This window comes from Xiphophorus hellerii, chromosome 21 (genome assembly GCF_003331165.1).
Source record: "Xiphophorus hellerii strain 12219 chromosome 21, Xiphophorus_hellerii-4.1, whole genome shotgun sequence".
In the NCBI taxonomy this organism is placed as follows: Eukaryota; Metazoa; Chordata; class Actinopteri; order Cyprinodontiformes; family Poeciliidae; genus Xiphophorus; species Xiphophorus hellerii.
The window spans coordinates 19400249-19418057 of NC_045692.1; the positions used below are offsets into that span (position 1 = coordinate 19400249).

Sequence of the window (17809 nt, forward strand, 5' to 3'; positions counted from 1 at the left end):
GATTTTGGAGAACAGCTTCATCTTCCTGAAAAAATCATTCTCTGCTTTTCTGATTCCCATTTTCTTGAGGCAGAACAAATGAGGCATGTCGTTATACAGTGTGTCTGCGAATAAAGTTTAAAAAACAACATCCGCCCACTCTCCCTCCCCCTCACCCAACAGACTTCTTGTGGCTTTGACGTGAAGCTGTGATGTCACTCATCCTGTCTGTGACATCACAGCCGCCTGTCTTTATATTCCCAGATTCCACAGAGAAATTCATTTGCAGTCTTCAATCTCAAACAAAAATCAACGATGGCCGGACAAAATTTATTGCTGGAGAACGTGGAAAGTGTGGAGAAGAGCTGCTGGAAGCTTACAGGAGATAACAAGCAGCTTCAGAAAAGTGTTGAAAATCTGAGGCTGAAAATTGAGCGACTGACTGCCAGGAAAAAAGATAACAACTGGCAGGTAGAGAATGAAAGGCTGGCAAACACAAATGATTACTTGAAACAACAATTCAGCACTTTGAATAGTGAATTGGACGTGGCTAAAGCGACATTAGAGCAACTAACATCAGAACGCAAAGCTCTGTCAACCCATAATAGGAAGGTACAATGGGGAACAATGGCAGATAAGAAATTTTTTACGAATTCAATGAAAGAGAAGTCACAACAATTGTACTGGCTTGGCAAGGTGAACAAGGAGCTCAATCAAGAAATTGCTGGACTGAAATTAAAGATGGACAAAATTAAAACCAGGGTAGAAAATTCAAAGGCTGAGCTACAAAAAGAAGAAAAGATGGACAAAACAACAAAACAGACCCCAGAACAGGAAACTCAAGAAGAGAGACCATCGATATTACAGACAATTGGGAGAACATTTATCAAAATGTACCAATCAGGGACTTTAAGATATTGGGTGCCACCCTGGATATTTTAATTTCGAAATACTATTCCTAAATAACGACCCCAAAAGCAGGATAAGACTCAGTTGAAGCTTGAGAGCAGAGGCAGAAATCTGTAACTGGGTTTCAGCTGTGCTCTCCCTGCAGGTAAAACTAAATTCTGACTCTTGTCTCTGATTTGTGTCTGTGTTCAGGTAATTTAAACCTAACATAAATTGGTCCTTCGAAGCCGGAGTCCGATACGCCTGCGGTTTCCAGCGGGAGGGACGGACATCAGAAGACCGTGACCACCGCAGGCTCCTAGGAGTCTCACAGATCTTTTCCAGGACTGTGTCTCCGACCAGCCTGCTGGAAACTATCCGTCGGATAGTCGAGAAGATTCAGGAAGAGCAGTGTGGTTTTCGTCCTGGTCGTGGAACACTGGACCAGCTCTACACCCTCAGCAGGGTCCTGGAGGGTGCACGGGAGTTCGCCCAACCAGTCTACATGTGTTTTGTGGACTTGGAGAAGGCGTTCGACCGTGTCCCTCGGGGAGCCCTGTGGAGGGTTCTCCGGGAGTATGGGGTACCGGGCCCTTTGATACGGGCTGTCAGGTCCCTGTATGACCGGTGTCAGAGTCTGGTCCGCATTGCCGGCAGTAAGTCGGGCTCGTTTCGGTGAGAGTTGGACTCCGCCAGGGCTGAGCTTTGTCACCGATTCTGTTCATCACTTTTATGGACAGAATTTGAGGGGATCCGTTTTGGTGGCCTTAGGATCTCATCTCTGCTTTTTGCGGACGATGTGGTCCTTTTGGCTTCATCAGGCCGTGATCTGCAGCTCTCGCTGGAGCGGTTCGCAGCCGAGTGTGAAGCGGCCGGGATGAGGATCAGTGCCTCCATATCCGAGGCCATGGTCTTGAGCCGGAAAAGGGTAGAGTACCTTCTCCGGGTCAGGGGGTTTGTCCTGCCCCAAGTGGAGGAGTTCAAGTATCTCGGGATCTTGTTCACGAATGGGGGAAGAAGGGAGCGGGAGATCGACAGGCGGATTGGCGCAGCGTCTGCCGTCAAGCGGGCGCTGTACCGGTCCGTCGTGGTGAAGAGAGAGCTGAGCCAAAAAGCGAAGCTCTCGATTTACCGGTCGATCTACGTTCCCACCCTCATCTATGGTCATGAGCTTTGGGTCATGACCGAAAGAACAAGATCGCGGATACAAGCGGCCGAAATGGGTTTTCTCCGTAGGGTTGCTGGGCTCTCCCTTAGAGACAGGGTGAGAAGCTCAGTCATCCGGGAGGGACTCAGAGTAGAGCCGCTGCTCCTTCACATCCAGAGGAGCCAGTTGAGGCTCGGGCATCTGGTCGGGATGCCTCCTGGACGCCTCCCTGGTGAGGTGCTCCGGGCACGTCCCACAGGGAGGAGGCCCCGGGGAAGACCCAGGACACGCTGGAGGGACTATGTCTCTCAGCTGGCCTGGGAACGCCTCGGGATTCCCCCGGAAGAGCTGGAAGAAGTGGCCGGGGAGAGGGAAGTCTGGGCCTCCCTTCTGAAGCTGCTACCCCCGCGACCCGACCTCGGGTAAGCGGAAGAAGATGGATGGATGGATAAATTGCTCCTTCGAAGCCGGAGTCCGATACGCCTGCGGTTTCCAGCGGGAGAGACGGACATCAGAAGACCGTGGCCACGGCAGGCCCCTAGGAGTCTCAGATCTTTTCCAGGACTGTGTCTCCGACCCGCCTGCTGGAAACCAGCTGTTGACTGGACGTCCGTGAAGGGGGGACAAGTGAGTAGCGTTTAAATTAAAAAGTGAGCGAACGATTGAGGGTCGTTGGGGTGTAAAACCCCATGAATCCTAGGCACTGATAGGTAACAGAAGGACTGAAAAATCCATAACAGAAGGACGGCGGAGTCCGCGTAAACTGAAAACCCCGTAATACCAAGTGTGTGTGTGAGTGTGAGAGTACTTGGATGAATTTAAATAAAGGGGATTGATCACCGTCCTGCTAAGAATTTATCCAGTCTTTTAGAGTCCACCCTATGTGTTTTTAAGACTGGAACGAAATTGACTAAATTGCTCAAAATGGGAAAAGGGAATAGCAAATTAACACCGAAAGATAAACTCCAGTGTAAGGACTGGAAGTTTATGGAAAGACAAAACCCTAACTCAGTAAAGAATTTAAATAAATTAATAGAAAAATATAACTTTCAGGGCCAATTAAACACTCAAAAAAAGAACTGATTGAGTTATAGGATGAAGTACGACAGAAAACAAAAATCAAATCAATAAAAGATGAGTAGTGAAGGAATGGGTGAGTTAGAAAAGTGGATGGAGGAGCTAAAAAGAGAGAAGAAGGCAATCAGAAAAGTTAGGATAAAACAGGAGAGCAAGAAGAGTGAAGCAGATCAGGCAGCAGAGCAGGGAGGAGCTCAGGAGTTATAAGAAAAAAGCAACCAAATACAGGAAGAAAATTTTAAAAAGAAGATTTTGAAGATATAGAGTATAGATGAATAAATAAATGATTTAGTAGATAGATAAACAAAATGAAAAATAATGAATTATCTAAAAGCTGGAAAGAAAAGGTGAGAGGAAGTTCATGAAAGGAGGGAGTAAGGGTTGTTTTGTGGTCTATCTGACAGTAGAGAAGTCATTATCATCACATAAGGCAAGATTTTGATGTAGTTTTAGTTTTCTAAATTCAGAGAACAGTTTTCTCTTTAGAGTGGGTTGTTTAAGTAAGCAAATGATTTATGAGTAATGAAATAATATGGGAAATGAAGCCTAGGCGCAAATTCAAACTGGAGGACTCTTTTAGCCCCTCCTGCATCATCCAACCGGAGCTTCCGGTTCATCACCGTTGATTGATTGACGCCGGTCCAAGACTCGTCACGTCCAATCACCGTCCAAGCCCCAGCTGATAAGGACCACCATCCATGGCGTCTCGTGCTTTCCAGCAGAGCTCAACCCACCTCCACCCTTTCACCCCCACTCGCTCGGCTGTCCGGCCGCATCCTTCACCGCCTCCACCACCAGTGCCGGGTCCCGGGGGATGACGTTCCTAACAGCATATGGAATGCTCATCCGAGCCCATCGCAAAGTTTGCGATAATCAATGTCCTCAGCCGGGGCCCGAGCGCCAAAGATTTAATTCATGCTGTTAATAAACTTTTCTAATTGTTTCCCTTTTCTCCGTCTGAGTCTCTCCAGATTGAAGTTTTAAACGTTTCACAACTGCAAAGAAAATAATAATTTGGTATTGTGATGCTTTGAGTGGACATCCAGAGAGGTTGACAAGCAAGTGTTAAGGTGCCAACCTGAACATTATCCAGCTGAATACCTCAATTTAGGCTTTGATGAGAAAAGAGCAGCTCTCTTCTCATCAAAGCCTAAATTGAGGTATTTAGCTGGATATTAGAGAAGATCTCTGAGGTTGTTCTGGTTACCTCTGAATCCTGGGAAGAAGCTAAAGGAAACCGTGAAGTGAATCTGTAAACATTTAAGTTCTGCAATGAGCTAACACATTATGTTATGGAATTCCACCAACTATAAATCATTAAAGATTAGAAACTAATTATGGGGTTTTAGAGATAATATGGACTGTTTTGGGAAAATAGAGTCATCTTGACGGTTTAGATCATGCTGAAATAAATTATTCTGTTTGTTTTATTGTTTTTGTTTTAAAAAAAGAAGTTTTTCCTTTTAAGTAAAGGGCAGTTATCTTTAACAAAACAAAACTAGTAATAAAAATAATGAAATGGAAAAGTTATCAATGGGAATTTTTAATTCAAGCCGGAAGACTAAGGTACAACATTTCCAAAAAATATTTTCCATTGAGTATCTGAAAAGACACGACACATGAACACGCAAATGCCGTGTGCACACCACGCCTGTAGGGGGCGGTGAAACTTTTGTCCCAATTGTTCTTTCTGGCCTGATTTAGAGGTCCGAAATGTTCCTTGGAAAGTTTTTGTGGAAGGACAAAGTGTGATTAAAAATGATTATTTTTTTAAAATTGGAGTCAGGTGATCTAATTTTTTAAGAAGCTTGTTTTAGGAGTTTATGAGCTGTTAACCAGTCATAAAAATGAACTGTCTTCAGTCTGACTAAACTTGACCTGTTTTGTAAAAACAGAACTGGCAAATAATATTTCTGTTTTTTAGATGTGTGGAGGCAGTGACAAGTTGACTAAAAGGAGAAATAAGAATCATTGACTCTTTTATTATCCAAAAACTGTCTAAGTCTTTGTGGAAGTCGCCACAATAAAAAAACTGTTTTCTTGGGACTTAGAGAAGTCTGAAACACAGCTGCACACAGGTCAAAAAACTGAAAAACTCTCATATTATGACTAGAAAATGCCACAAATCCTCCAAAAGTATCAGAAATTAAATCTCAAAAGGTTTTATTTTGTCAAAGACACACGGTCAGGCCTAAATTCAACTTTATTCACATTTCCTACCCACATTTTTTATGTGATCTTAAGTGATCATATAAACGTGTCCAAAGTATGAACGGACGGCCATTTCCAGTTCTTCAAAGGATTTTGCCAGATACATTTTAGATAAATAATGTTTTCTTAAAAAATATTAGGTACAAAAAATAGATTCCCATTTATTGACAATGCTTTTTGCATTCATCTTAATTTTAACTGCAGTCACAAGCATTGGCCTGCTTCTTCTAAAAAGCAAATTTTACTTCTCAAATAAGAAAACAATCAACCCCCAAAATTTAGAAACTGTACAATGATTTATAGATTTGTTTTCTACAAATATCCAACTATTTTGTTAGGTTTAAAATTGAAATTGGAAATGTTTAATTTATTATTGAGCAGACCATATAGGAAAAGACACCAAACTGTTATTGAAAGTGTTGATACAAGGCGTGAGCCATACTTTTCAGATTTGTGGCTTACAAATGTAGGAAATCCTGCATCAGCCAAAATTTTCCTTCCACTTTACAATAATACACTGAGGTCAATTACATATAATTCCAATAAAACCCAACTGAAGGTAAAGGTTGTGAACAGAGAAAAAATATAGTATGAAAAGTATAACATTTTGTATTTTTATTTTCTGTTATTCATTGGTTTATTTGACTTTAATTTGTAGGAGGATGGAAGGAGGAGGGGGTAATTTCAAATTTTAATACTTGCTTTTTTTTTTATCCCAAAAGGAAATTAAATATTGTAATAATTCATATTATTCAAGTATCTTCAAAGCATGCAATTATGCAATTGAAACTACTAAAATATGAATTTTTGTTAATGTATCTATATTTGTGAAAAAACATTGCTTCTTAATTTTTGTCAGCGTTATTAAGAAACAGTGCGGATGCTTCGAAGAGCCAAAGGTTGAATGAACACTGATGCTAACTTTAGCGGCTAGCCGCACAGCAACTAGTCGGATCCCAAACACTGGTATATTTCCTGGAAGTAAAGTCATAAAAACACGTTATACTGCGTTATTTTATATACGTAAAATAGTCATTATACTTCATTTTTCCTAAGAAAAACTAATATTTGATAGAAATGGTCCCTATCTTTAGTAACTCACTATATCCGGTGTTCAATCTTATTTTGAAACGTTGTGTTAACCGACGTCCCGCTCGCTGTGTTCCGCTTCCGCCGCATCATATAACCGGTTCCCCCCCGCCTGAGCACGCCGCGGGCTGGGAAGCATCATGGCGGGGTCCTGGTGGATGTGCTGCCGGAGGTTGAATGGGGGCTTTACGAACTCCGGTTTAACCGAAACGCTGCGGTGTTTTAGCGGACATGCCGCGTACTCCTCTGCATCCCCTACGGGTAGGCCGTCCTGGAGCTCCACACCGAGGAAGGAGGTGAGTTTGTACCTGACAGGAAGTGCTGTCACACCCGGGAAGGTCATTGAGTCAGCCCGGTCCTCCTTCAGCGATGGTTCCGACCCTCAAGTTACTGCTGTTTCCTTAAGGGTTTTATCACATTTTGTTTGCTAAAATAATCTCTTTAATTTCTGATTGAATATCCCGAATGAGTATTGACTTGTTGCAGGTGATTTTTTAAATAATATTTTAGCATTATTTTCAACCTGTGGACATAAATATTAAGACCCGTACTCTAATCTGTCTGTTTAATTATAATCCTCTTTTCATCCATTCATTCATTTAACATAAAGGCACACGGGATACTTAGGGACCTCAGGACAAATTATTTTAAAATCATTGCATATTAAAATAACTGAAATAAACACAACTTTTGATTCTCTTTTAAACCACTAAAGTATACAACAATTAAACACGACCCGGTCAGATGCTGATAATTTTAGAGTTGCACACATCCTTTTTAAAATATTAATTCAATAATTTTATCCAAGAAGTGAGTCTGTGTTTTATTTATATTCATTACACACCCAGAGTTATAAATTTCAAGTGGTAATTTGCATTGTTGTGGCTCACATTTAATAAAATCCAAACATAGGTTTTCTAGGAAATGTAGTTATAAGTCCAGTAAAAAAGATAATTTAAATACAAAAATTAAAAAAACTTCTACCACATTTTCTCCCTTCACTTAACTTTCCAACTTCAATGAGGCTTTTAACTCTGTTTACAAATGTAAATCCCAACAAATTAGAATAAAACCATAATTTTATTTCAGTAATTCAGTTAAAAAATTTTTTTGGGATCATATAGAGTAATTACACACAGATATATTTTAAGAAAATAATAATTTCTGTCAGTATTGACAAAAAATTTTAATTAAGATTTCTCATAAGATTAGATTACGTGGCACCAATTAAAAAAAAAAAGTTTAATCAAGCTGTCCTTCCACTAAACTTTCCATTAATATTCTTAGATTCAACATACATCACATGTATGTTGATGTACGACAGTACATGTTGAATTTAATTTATAACTGTTATTTATTGCCATATAAATCATGTTTCTACTATGTTTGCTAACTTTCAGAGGAGGCCACTGTTTCCTGCACAAATCCACTGCACAAATCCACTCTTAACCAAATCCAAAGCTCTTAACCTGAATCCCTCGTTACTCAGGTGAGTTGTGCCGCTGTAGCATCACTTCTTCTTCGTTTTGTTTACGTTTGTGAAGTCGGTGCGTTTTTCTCTCCACAGACGCCGCTCTAGTTCGCTGTATTCGACGCTACGGTCTTGCGGCTGCAGGACGACGCACAGTGACGCAAAGCTGAGGGACCCTTTTACGTTAGCGCAGAAAGACCTGACGAGTATATATGACGACATTAAAAAGGTGAGCCGATGAGTTTAGCATGCAATTTAGAGAAAATAATGGAATAATAAATAGTAATGAACTTAAATGTTTATCACAACGTTTCGCAATACTAACTGAATGACTGTGACTGGGTGTCACAGCAATTGAAGCCCCACAAGCACAAATACCACTCAAAACATTCTTGTTTTGTAATATGCTCCTGTAGAAATTCAGCCACATAAAGAAGTGAATTTTACACAGTAACTGTATTGTCTGATTTATTGGTATTTATTAATGCTTTTATTAAACAAACAGTGCAGAAAATAGTAAAATTATCCTGACAACAAGGAAAGTTTTAAAGGGTTTTAAACATAATAACGGTAACAATAAATTAGAACTCTTATCATAATCAGAAATTTATCACAATAAATGATAAACGATAAATGCGCATGACTAATAGTAGATATTAATTAATTCATAATCCCAGAATTAAACGGATTGAAACCAAACATTTTATTTAACTCGCAACACTCTTCAGTCAGAGGCCTCTGTAAGACTGACTGACTTCCTATCCTTTCCATCTATGATGGGTTTTTGAAGATACTTGGATGATTTATGACAATATTTAGTTTGTTTTTGGGATAAATAAAGTATTTTGTGTTTGTTTTTAAGAGTCTTATTGTGTCTAACAGGAACTGTTCGTGGCTAAAACGGAGCTGAAGTACCTCTGCGATTACTATTTTGACGGTCGGGGCAAAGCGATCCGACCGATCATCGTCATCCTGATGGCGCGGGCCATGAACATCCACAGCAACAGAGCCGGGTAACGTTACACAGACACTCATTCCTGCATTAAAAACATTTTTTTAAATCTGAATGTCTTTAAATATTATTTTCTGAGTTTTTTTTGTTGTTGTTCAGCTTAAAAAACATTCATTGAAGCTTAGTGGAAAGTCTCAGGTCGTACTTTACCTTGTAATAAATCCATATATGAGGTATAAAAGTGTGATTTTATTTTCTCTCCTCTGCTTCCTGCAGGGATCTGCTCCCGGGTCAAAGGACGATAGCGATGATTTCTGAAATGATTCACACCGCCAGCCTGGTGCACGACGACGTGATCGACGGATCCGATGAGCGAAGAGGGAAGAAGTCGATCAACGACGTGTGGGGAGAAAGAAAGGTATGACTTCCTGGAAAATCAGGAAACTTGACTTTTATTTCTTGCTCCCTTTCCTCCTTTACTCTCTCACTTGTTTCTTTCCCATCTCTCTCCGTACATTCTGTCACTCCTTTCTTTCTGGCTTCCTTCTATCCTCCCTCACTCATTTCCTTTCTCCTTACCTTCCTTTTCTTACTTGCTCCCTTTCTTCTTCACAATTTTCTTTTTATTGTTTACTTCCTCCCATTCTTTGCTTCTTCCTTCCTCACTTTTCTTTCCTATCTCCCTTTCTTTGCTTCCATACTCCACTCCCTTCATTCTTTCCTTTTTTGTTTACTTCTATCTGTCTTTCCTAGCTTGTTTCTTTATTTTCTCCCTTCTTCTTACCTTCCTTCTGTTACTTGGTCCTGTTCTTCCTTTACTTCTTTCTTCTGTTCCCTTCCTCCATTTATTCTTTTTCTCCCATCCTTTTCTTCTTCCTTCCTTGCTTGTTTCTTTCTTTTCTCCCTTTCTTTGCATCCTTATTTGCTTTCATCCTCCTTAGCCTTACTTTCTTGACTTTGTTTCCTTGCCCTTTCTCCTATTGTTTCCTTCCTCAATTGTTTCTTTCCTTTTTCCTTCTTGTTACATTTCTTCCTTTACTTGCTCACTTTTTTCCTTTTTCACTTTTCTGTTTTCTTTATTTTTCTTTGCTTCCATCCTTATTCTGTTCCTTCAATACTCCCTTTGTTAGCTCCTTTTGTTGCTTACTTCCTTCCTAGCCTCTCATTCATTATTGACTTCTTGTTTCTTTGATCATTGCCCCCTTCTATCCTTCCTTCCTTCCCACCATCCATTCTCTCTCTTTATGTCACAGGTGAATTTAATACTCTTATGCTTAAAAATCTCAGATTTTAAAGAGGAATTAAGACCTGAACTCGGCTTTTTGTCCCTTCCAGGCCATCTTAGCCGGAGACTTCATCCTCTCGGCGGCCACCATGGCGCTGGCTCGCATCGGGAACAGCGCCGTGGTGAAGGTCGTCTCCCAGGTCATCGAGGATCTGGTGCAAGGTATGTCCAAAACGCTCCACATCTTCGTCGTTTCGACAGTTTCTCACTTCCTTTTTTTTTTTTCTTCCAGGCGAGTTCATGCAGCTCGGCTCCAAGGAGAACGAGAACGAGCGATTCAAACACTACCTGGAGAAAACCTACAAGAAGACGGCGAGTCTGATGGCACACAGCTGTAAAGCAGTATGTACGTTCAATAAATTAATCAATAAATCAAGTTTATTTGTATAGCACATTTCAGCAACAAGGCAGTTCAAAGAGCTTTACATCATAAAAACATCATATAGTCAACAATTGTGAAATCGAGTAGCAAACATTACATGTATCGTTATCAATTCACATCAAAATGTTGGTCAATATTCCAGTTATTATGAATTAAAAGAACTTTAAACAGGTGTGTTTTTAGTCTGATTCAAAGGAACTCAGTGTTTCAGCTGTTTGCAGTTTTCTGGAAGTTTGTCCAGACCAGAATCAGAAGACTTGAGAGGTCTGGAAGGTTGATACAACAACAGCAGATCTTCAGTATATTGTGATGCGAAGCCGTTCAGTGATTTATAAACGAACAACAGCATTTTAAAGTCTAAAACAAAATCAAACCATCATTCTCCTACCACTTCCTGTTGTTATAGTCTTCGTTTCCACCAGTAGTAACATCCAGTTGTGAATCACGTGACTCGTGCAATGCGAAAAAAGTGCTGACACTTTTTATTGAAATTGGTGTGTTTCTATAAAGTTAATTCAATTTTGCAATTTCAATTCGTGCAACTTTATGGTTTACGGAAACAGTAATCAATGCGACTGAAGATAAACGCATGGATGAGTTTCTGTAGATCTTTTTGCAATGTTGGTTCTTTAACAATAGAAATGTTCTTCAGGTGATAGAAGGCCGACTTTGTAGCCATCTTTATGTGACTCTGAAGGTTCAGACTCAGATTTCAGGCCGGATTGATTGTTTCTGTGAACTCATTCTAGATATTTCCTCTTTAGGACGAAAGATAATAACTTCAGTTCTGTTTCTGTTCACCACTGATTTGTTCAGTCACCTGGTGACATCATAATGTAGATCTGAGCATCATCTATGTAGCTATGGCAACTAATCTCGTTTCCTGTTGTAACCTGATCATAATGATGCAGAGACTGAGGGAAATCTGTTTCTTTGTTTCACTGACTGTCATCTGTTTCTGTTCATCTCAAGGTTTCCATTCTGGTGAACTCTGACCCGGAAGTCCATGAAATAGCGTACCAGTACGGGAAGAATGTCGGCATTGCCTTTCAGGTAATCGATACTCAATTTTTGAAGGGTTAAACATGAAAAAGTCGTGTTCTGATGTGTGGTTTTTGCAGCTGGTGGACGATGTGTTGGACTTCACGTCGGGCGCCGAGCAGCTGGGGAAACCAGCGGCTGCCGACCTGAAACTGGGTCTGGCAACCGGGCCGGTTCTGTTCGCTTGTCAGCAGGTGAGGCAGCAGAAAGCAGTTTCCATTTAAAGAACAGCCAGCGAATCAGAATGGACATTTTTAAATATTTTTTAAAAACTTGTTTCTAGTTTCCTGAGCTTCACGCCATGATCATGCGACGCTTCAGCTCCAAAGGAGACGTAGATCAGGCCTGGCAGTACGTCCTCCAGGTAGGACGGTGAAAAGTTTGGAAAGTGATACATTAAAGAAATAAATCAACTTCCCTTACTAAGATCTTTATAAAAAGTAGTTTTCCAACCAATTCCTCCCTGATGTTTGGTAATTTATAGCTGATTTAATAGAGTTTCTTTTTATTACACAAAATGAGAATACAGATCATTTAATTTTTTTCCAGTTTTGATTGTTTCATAATGAGTCATTTTCCCAGTACATAAGAAAGAAAACTGATTATGGACGCCACATTGATCCATGATTTCCATGGATCAATTGTTGATACTTTCATGAACTATCACAAGATAAATTGATAGATTCATTTTTCCTGCTTTATTTGCACTTAATTTCCACAAAGAATGACCTTAAAAGTACCAGTAATATTATTTCAGTTCTGTTTTTTTATTAGGTTGGACTCTGTTCTTTAAAAAAAAAGTATTTTACATCATTTTTCTTCCCACAAATGGAAAACCTATCCATCTTCTTTTTACAAAATTGAAAAAAAAATAGTGGTTATTTAAAAATTACAACACATTTCCTAAAGTAAATATTTGCACTTTTTTGACTTGTAGAAGAAAAACGAAAGTAAAAGTTTCAAGTTGAATAAGAATTGGTCAGCTGTAAGGATGCAAATAAATTAGTTATGATTAAAATGAGTTCCAAAGTCCGCTTAGTCTTTCTGTGTTGTAATTTGACCGCCACCCAGCAGGGGGCGCTGGTGGTAATCAGCCTCAAAAGGAGCCGTTAATTCAAAAACAAAGATGGCTGCTGGGCATATTGGAACAAAATGGTCCAGAGTGGTGTGGGATGGAAAACACACTTTATGGGGTTGTGTTTTAAAATATAAACAGTAAACAACGTCCTTTAGTTTCACCTTAAAGCAACATCAACTTCTCATTCAGAAACTGCTTTTGTGCTACAAAGGCGAGGATAATACCACAGCAAAGCAGATAGCATGACAGAAACAAGCAATGCCAATAAGTTAGGTTGATTTTACGGACTGTCTTGACTTAAAGCAGTTTTATCATAACTTCAAGAACAACTACAGTTGTTATAAATTTATGTTCATTCAGTCAGTATTTTATACAGCTGTTAAAATGTTTAATTAAGCATGTTATAAAAAAAATTTAGCCCTTTGTCATGGAAAGGCGGTTGGTCCGTTTTAAATGGCAAAACTCAGGGTTTTAAGAAAATGGCCGCCAATCAATTAAACGTCACTGATAAGATGAGTAAACGTTAGATTAAATCATTGTTCGTTAACTTACAGCAACAATCAGGTTTATTTCCTGTTCCAGAGTGACGGCGTGCAGCAGACTACTTACTTGGCGCGACGATACTGCGAGGAAGCCATCCGACAGATCAGCCGGCTCCGGCCGTCTCCGGAGAGGGACGCCCTCATCCGGCTCACGGAGATCGTCCTCAGCAGGGACAAGTGACGCTCCCGCGGGGCGTCCATCTCTCTTTTCAGGCAGCTAAATGTAGAACAAACTTGCCCTGCTGCCATGTGGGACAAAGACATTGAGGGAGGTTGGATTGGAGCGATTTGTTGGCTCGCAACGTGTAAAAAATATATTAAGAGTCGCTTTATCTGTGGTGGAGGGGGCAAGTTACGATTTGTGGAGGTGATTTCAGAGGAAAACTGCACCTCAGACTTAAACCTTCGTCTTGTACTGTAACCAACAGCCTCACACGCCTCAACACGGGTAACCGGACCCTTTGAGCTGCGGAGGATGCTGGGGGGAAGAAAATCTGTAATTCCAAAACGTGATGGAATCGCCGTCATTGTCTGTCTGGATGCGACATCTTCGGATCCGTCCAAACCTCAAAGGCCAAACTGTGTGTGTGCGTTTTACACTCTGAACTTTTCTTAAGTGTCCTGTAACAACAAAAGGCCTTACCACCAACGACAGTGTCTCAATAAACCAACTGCTTACGTTTCGGGTTTGTTTTTTTTATTTCGACTGATCAAAAAAAAAAAACAACTCCCTCTTAATCCACGCTTGGCTTCGTGAATGCTGAAGTTTTAACGGTTGTCCGTGACGTACGTAATGCGCCAAGTCGGAGCTACGAAGCTTATCGGAAATTGCCGTCGCCGTCAGCAAACCTCCTCCACTGCGAAAAGAGAAGTGCTGAGCAGAACATTGTGGCTGTTAAAGTTAATCATTTGGTAGGGTGACCAACGCGGACTGAACGTCTTCGTTCACTTTCACCGCTGCTACTGCTAAAACTACAGACAGACTGCAATTCTAAAACAGCGCAGAAAATCGACGTCATCGTTCAGAACTTGATTGGCCCTGTCAAAGATCGACCGGGAAAAATGCACACTGTGTAGTGGAGTGAAACACTTATTTAAAGCTTCTGCTTTCTCCTTCCACCCCCAAATAATCACACAGAAACAAACTTATATGTATAATCGTTTATTATAAAAGACTGTACATTAATTTCTCAATCAACATATATCTACAAATGAGCAGATTCAGTACTTGGACTCATAAATTTGGAAAATAAAAAGAAGGCTGCGACGATCCGACAAGATGATTCCTGAGTGACGCCTGATGTCGGGTTTTATTGAGAGGAGGCCGAGGAGGTATATGTTGTTCGGCCTGGATTATTGAGTGAATTGTCTAAAGGCAGTGTCGGATGGGGCCGCCGCAGATTAGCCTGAATCCAGCAGCGACGGCAGGCTGATTCGAGATGGAGGAAAGCGTGGCTGCTACATTTTATTACAAAACGGGGAAGAAGCCAGAGTACCCGGTGAGAAAACATGCAGCTTTGAAGCAAATGCAGAAAGAAATATAAGAAGCATTTTGTATCCACTCAAATCTTATTTTAGAAGAATTAGGGCTTCAACTAATCGTTTTAGTACTTGAATATTCTGACAATTGGATAAAAAATTAGCACATTCTGCAGGCTTTTCATTTAGCCACTTAATCCTTTTTAAAAGAATATATAAATTAAGAAATTCATTGAGATGCCAATGAATAACTTAACATTCCCTAAATATTATCAGTCCTCTAATGAATGCTTGATCATTTGTAGCAAATTATTAATCTGCAATTTAAAATATACGTTTATTTACTCAGCCCTTTCTGCTTGACTTAACATTAATAAGATGTAGGGCTAATCTGTTGACAAATACTTTGAATAACCAATTAACTAGATAGCGCTGGAATTTTGACAGAATTTGAACCCAGCAAAGCTAAAACTATGCCACGTGAGTTCTGAGAACATATTTACAAACATTTTATTCCTAAATGCAAAATGCTTTTATGTTTATACTTTTGGCTTAATTACTGCTGTGTTCTCTCAGCAAATGATCTTTAGTTGTGTATTCCAGTTCACGATTAATCGATTAGTAAATTGATTTAAATTAAGTCTCATGATTGTTTCTATTGTAAAAAAACAAATTTCACAATATCTTAATGAAAAATACTACCTGATTTTTATGCAGAAAGTCTCAGAAAATGATTTTAGCTGTATTCTAGGCTACAAGAACGTGATGAGTCACATCCTTTAAAAAAACGTCTTATTTGGCATAATTATACTTTGAAGTAAAACTTACTGGATGTTTGTGGTGTTATGTGCTATTAAATTAAAATGAAAGCAAAAAAGGTCTTAAAAGATGAATAGTTGCGTAAGTTTTTAATTTTAATATTAATTTGTCTGCATAACTTATTTTTGATTTGTGAAAATCTCACTTTAATTAGATTTAAGTGCATCACCATCAATATTCTGTACGGTTCTTGTCTTTAATTGTAGACAAGGGCCGCACAGAATAATTCAAAGGGCTGCAAATGGCCCTCTGGCCACACTTTGGACACCCCAAATCAAAAGTAGGTATAAAAAAATCAATTATTTTGCTTCTTTTGTCCTAAAGTTTCCAGCAAATACCATAAAGCAGAGATACTTCAATACTTTTAAAAGACGACAAATCTCTGGCTCACAGTGCTGCACATTATCTAAAAAGGATATGTAAAATAAACTGCTCGGGTTTGAATTTTCAATTGTTAAACGACTGCAAATAGTGAGATTTTTGCTACTGAAATGACAATTCAATATAAAATTGGACTTTAGCCCAATCAGCTGCTAGTTTGAGTGAAAACTTGATGCTTCCGTCTCATCTCGAATGGGCTTAACGTCTTGATGCTTCATAAAAAGTTTCAAATTCATGAAAAACAAAAACTCAATTTCTTTATTTTAAGATTATGTACAAAAAAAGAGAAAAATCCCATGGAAAAATTTGTAAATTGGCTTCAGAGTAAAAACTTCAGTGATTTCGACAGTCAAATTTAAAAAAAAAAGAAACATTTACAACATAATTAAAGCAAAGTGGCAAAAAAACTTAAAAGATTACATCAGATTTTCATGCTTTGATTCTTTAAAATATCATTTACAGTGTTTTGAAATCAAGCCGTCTTGTGTTTGTTTTCCTGTCTGGGCTCAAAGGAACAGCGATCCACTCTGACGTTCGCCGTTTTTACAGATTTCTGCGAAAAAACAAGCCCATGTTCTGAACCGATACTTGGCCTGAAGGTCCTTTCCTTTCCTTTGCTCATCTTAAAACTCTTTAATTAGATCATCTTTGTTCAGGAGAAATGTATAAATGCCACCCACCCATCCCTATCACACCATCTAAATAGATATCAGTTATATTATTTGCATTCAGTAAGAGAAAACATTCTGCCATTCTTTAAAAAAAAAAAATTGGGATCATACGGTTATTTCTATGCATCTGCTGCTGCAGCTATCAGTCTGTCACCAGGTTAGGATATGACTGAATAAATAGGACTTGTTACTGCCAGGTGGCTTCACTCGGCGTAGTGCATGATGCTCTCCACGTAGTTGCCGGGGAACAGGCCGGTGACGCCGTTGCAGACGCCCTCGAACCAGCCGTCGTCGTTCTTCTTCACCACGTAGATGATGGCGCCCTCCATGAACGACAACTCGTCCTCCTTGTCCTGGGTGTAGTCGTAGATGGCCACCACTGCAGGAGCAGGACGAGAGGCTGTAAACACGTTGCCATGACTACCGGAGGTTCCAGCTATCCAGTTGTCAACATAACGTGCGAAATCTTAAATGTGCACGTAATATATAAAAGAAAAGGGAACACTGCGCGTTGCTATCAATTGTCCACATTATGACAACTAGATAAGGTCAGGAAAGAGTTTTAATAAAAAAAATTTTTTTAAAAGAGGGAAGTCGGTCAGTTATGCTAGCTTGACTATGACAACCTTAACATGTAGATGTGCTGCAGAATTCAGTCACTTCAAAAGGCAATTAGTCACAACAAACCGACTCTGACAGATCATCAGTAGAGCAAATGTTTAAATTAGCTAATCAACCACCTGTGTGTAGTTTAGCTAATCGCAGCAGTAGCTAATATACCACAGCAATCACTTAGTAATTGTCGCAAAATAACAAAACTGTAAAGGACTGAATTCTGTTCTTTGTGTGGGAAATGTTTGCGTGCTTTTTTAATCCTGTTACGTTAGTGGTGGTATCAGTTGCTATGGCAATGCTATGTAGCGTAGCCAACAAGAGAGCGAGAAAGAAGACGACTAATATTTCTGTAGCTGTCAGGGTTTAAATATGCCCTCTGTGAAAATTATTGATGGATGGAAAGATACATGCATGGAGGAACAGATGAATGGATGACTGGATGGAAGCTGGACTGATGGACTTTCTTTTAATGAAAGAATTAAAAGAAGAATGAATGGCTGCAAGGACAAAACAGTTGGATGACTGGATGAACGAATGCTTGGATAGACACATGGATGATAAATGATGCATGAATGGATGAAATAGTGGTTTGATAGATGGATGGATGAAACAAAGGGGTGGATGAATGAATAGTTGGTAAGATGGATGGATGAAAGTACTTTCCCATCCATTTCTAGACCTGGAAAACCCTTAAATAAAATT

The 17809-nt window shown here is 39.7% G+C and overlaps 2 protein-coding genes across 14 annotated transcripts in view; one reads left to right on the plus strand and one right to left on the minus strand.

Annotated features, from left to right (window-relative positions):
• Nucleotides 1–6482: 6482 nt before the first annotated feature.
• On the plus strand, nucleotides 6483–13825 carry pdss1 (prenyl (decaprenyl) diphosphate synthase, subunit 1). Its single transcript, XM_032551719.1, has 11 exons — nucleotides 6483–6687; nucleotides 7792–7880; nucleotides 7959–8091; nucleotides 8745–8875; nucleotides 9091–9232; nucleotides 10150–10261; nucleotides 10332–10441; nucleotides 11454–11534; nucleotides 11603–11716; nucleotides 11806–11886; nucleotides 13183–13825. Exons 1-11 carry the CDS (start codon nucleotides 6532–6534, stop codon nucleotides 13321–13323), a joined length of 1290 nt encoding a protein of 429 aa, XP_032407610.1. The 5' UTR covers nucleotides 6483–6531; the 3' UTR covers nucleotides 13324–13825.
• A 466-nt stretch (nucleotides 13826–14291) lies between these two features.
• The window catches only part of abi1a (abl-interactor 1a), a 56252-nt gene continuing 52734 nt past the window's right edge, over nucleotides 14292–17809 (minus strand). For all 13 annotated transcript variants that reach the window (XM_032551704.1, XM_032551703.1, XM_032551708.1 and 10 more), the window contains one exon: nucleotides 14292–16871. In XM_032551704.1, coding sequence (XP_032407595.1) covers nucleotides 16696–16871 — 176 coding nt within the window. In that variant the 3' untranslated portion in view covers nucleotides 14292–16695. The remainder of the gene's footprint in view (nucleotides 16872–17809) is intronic.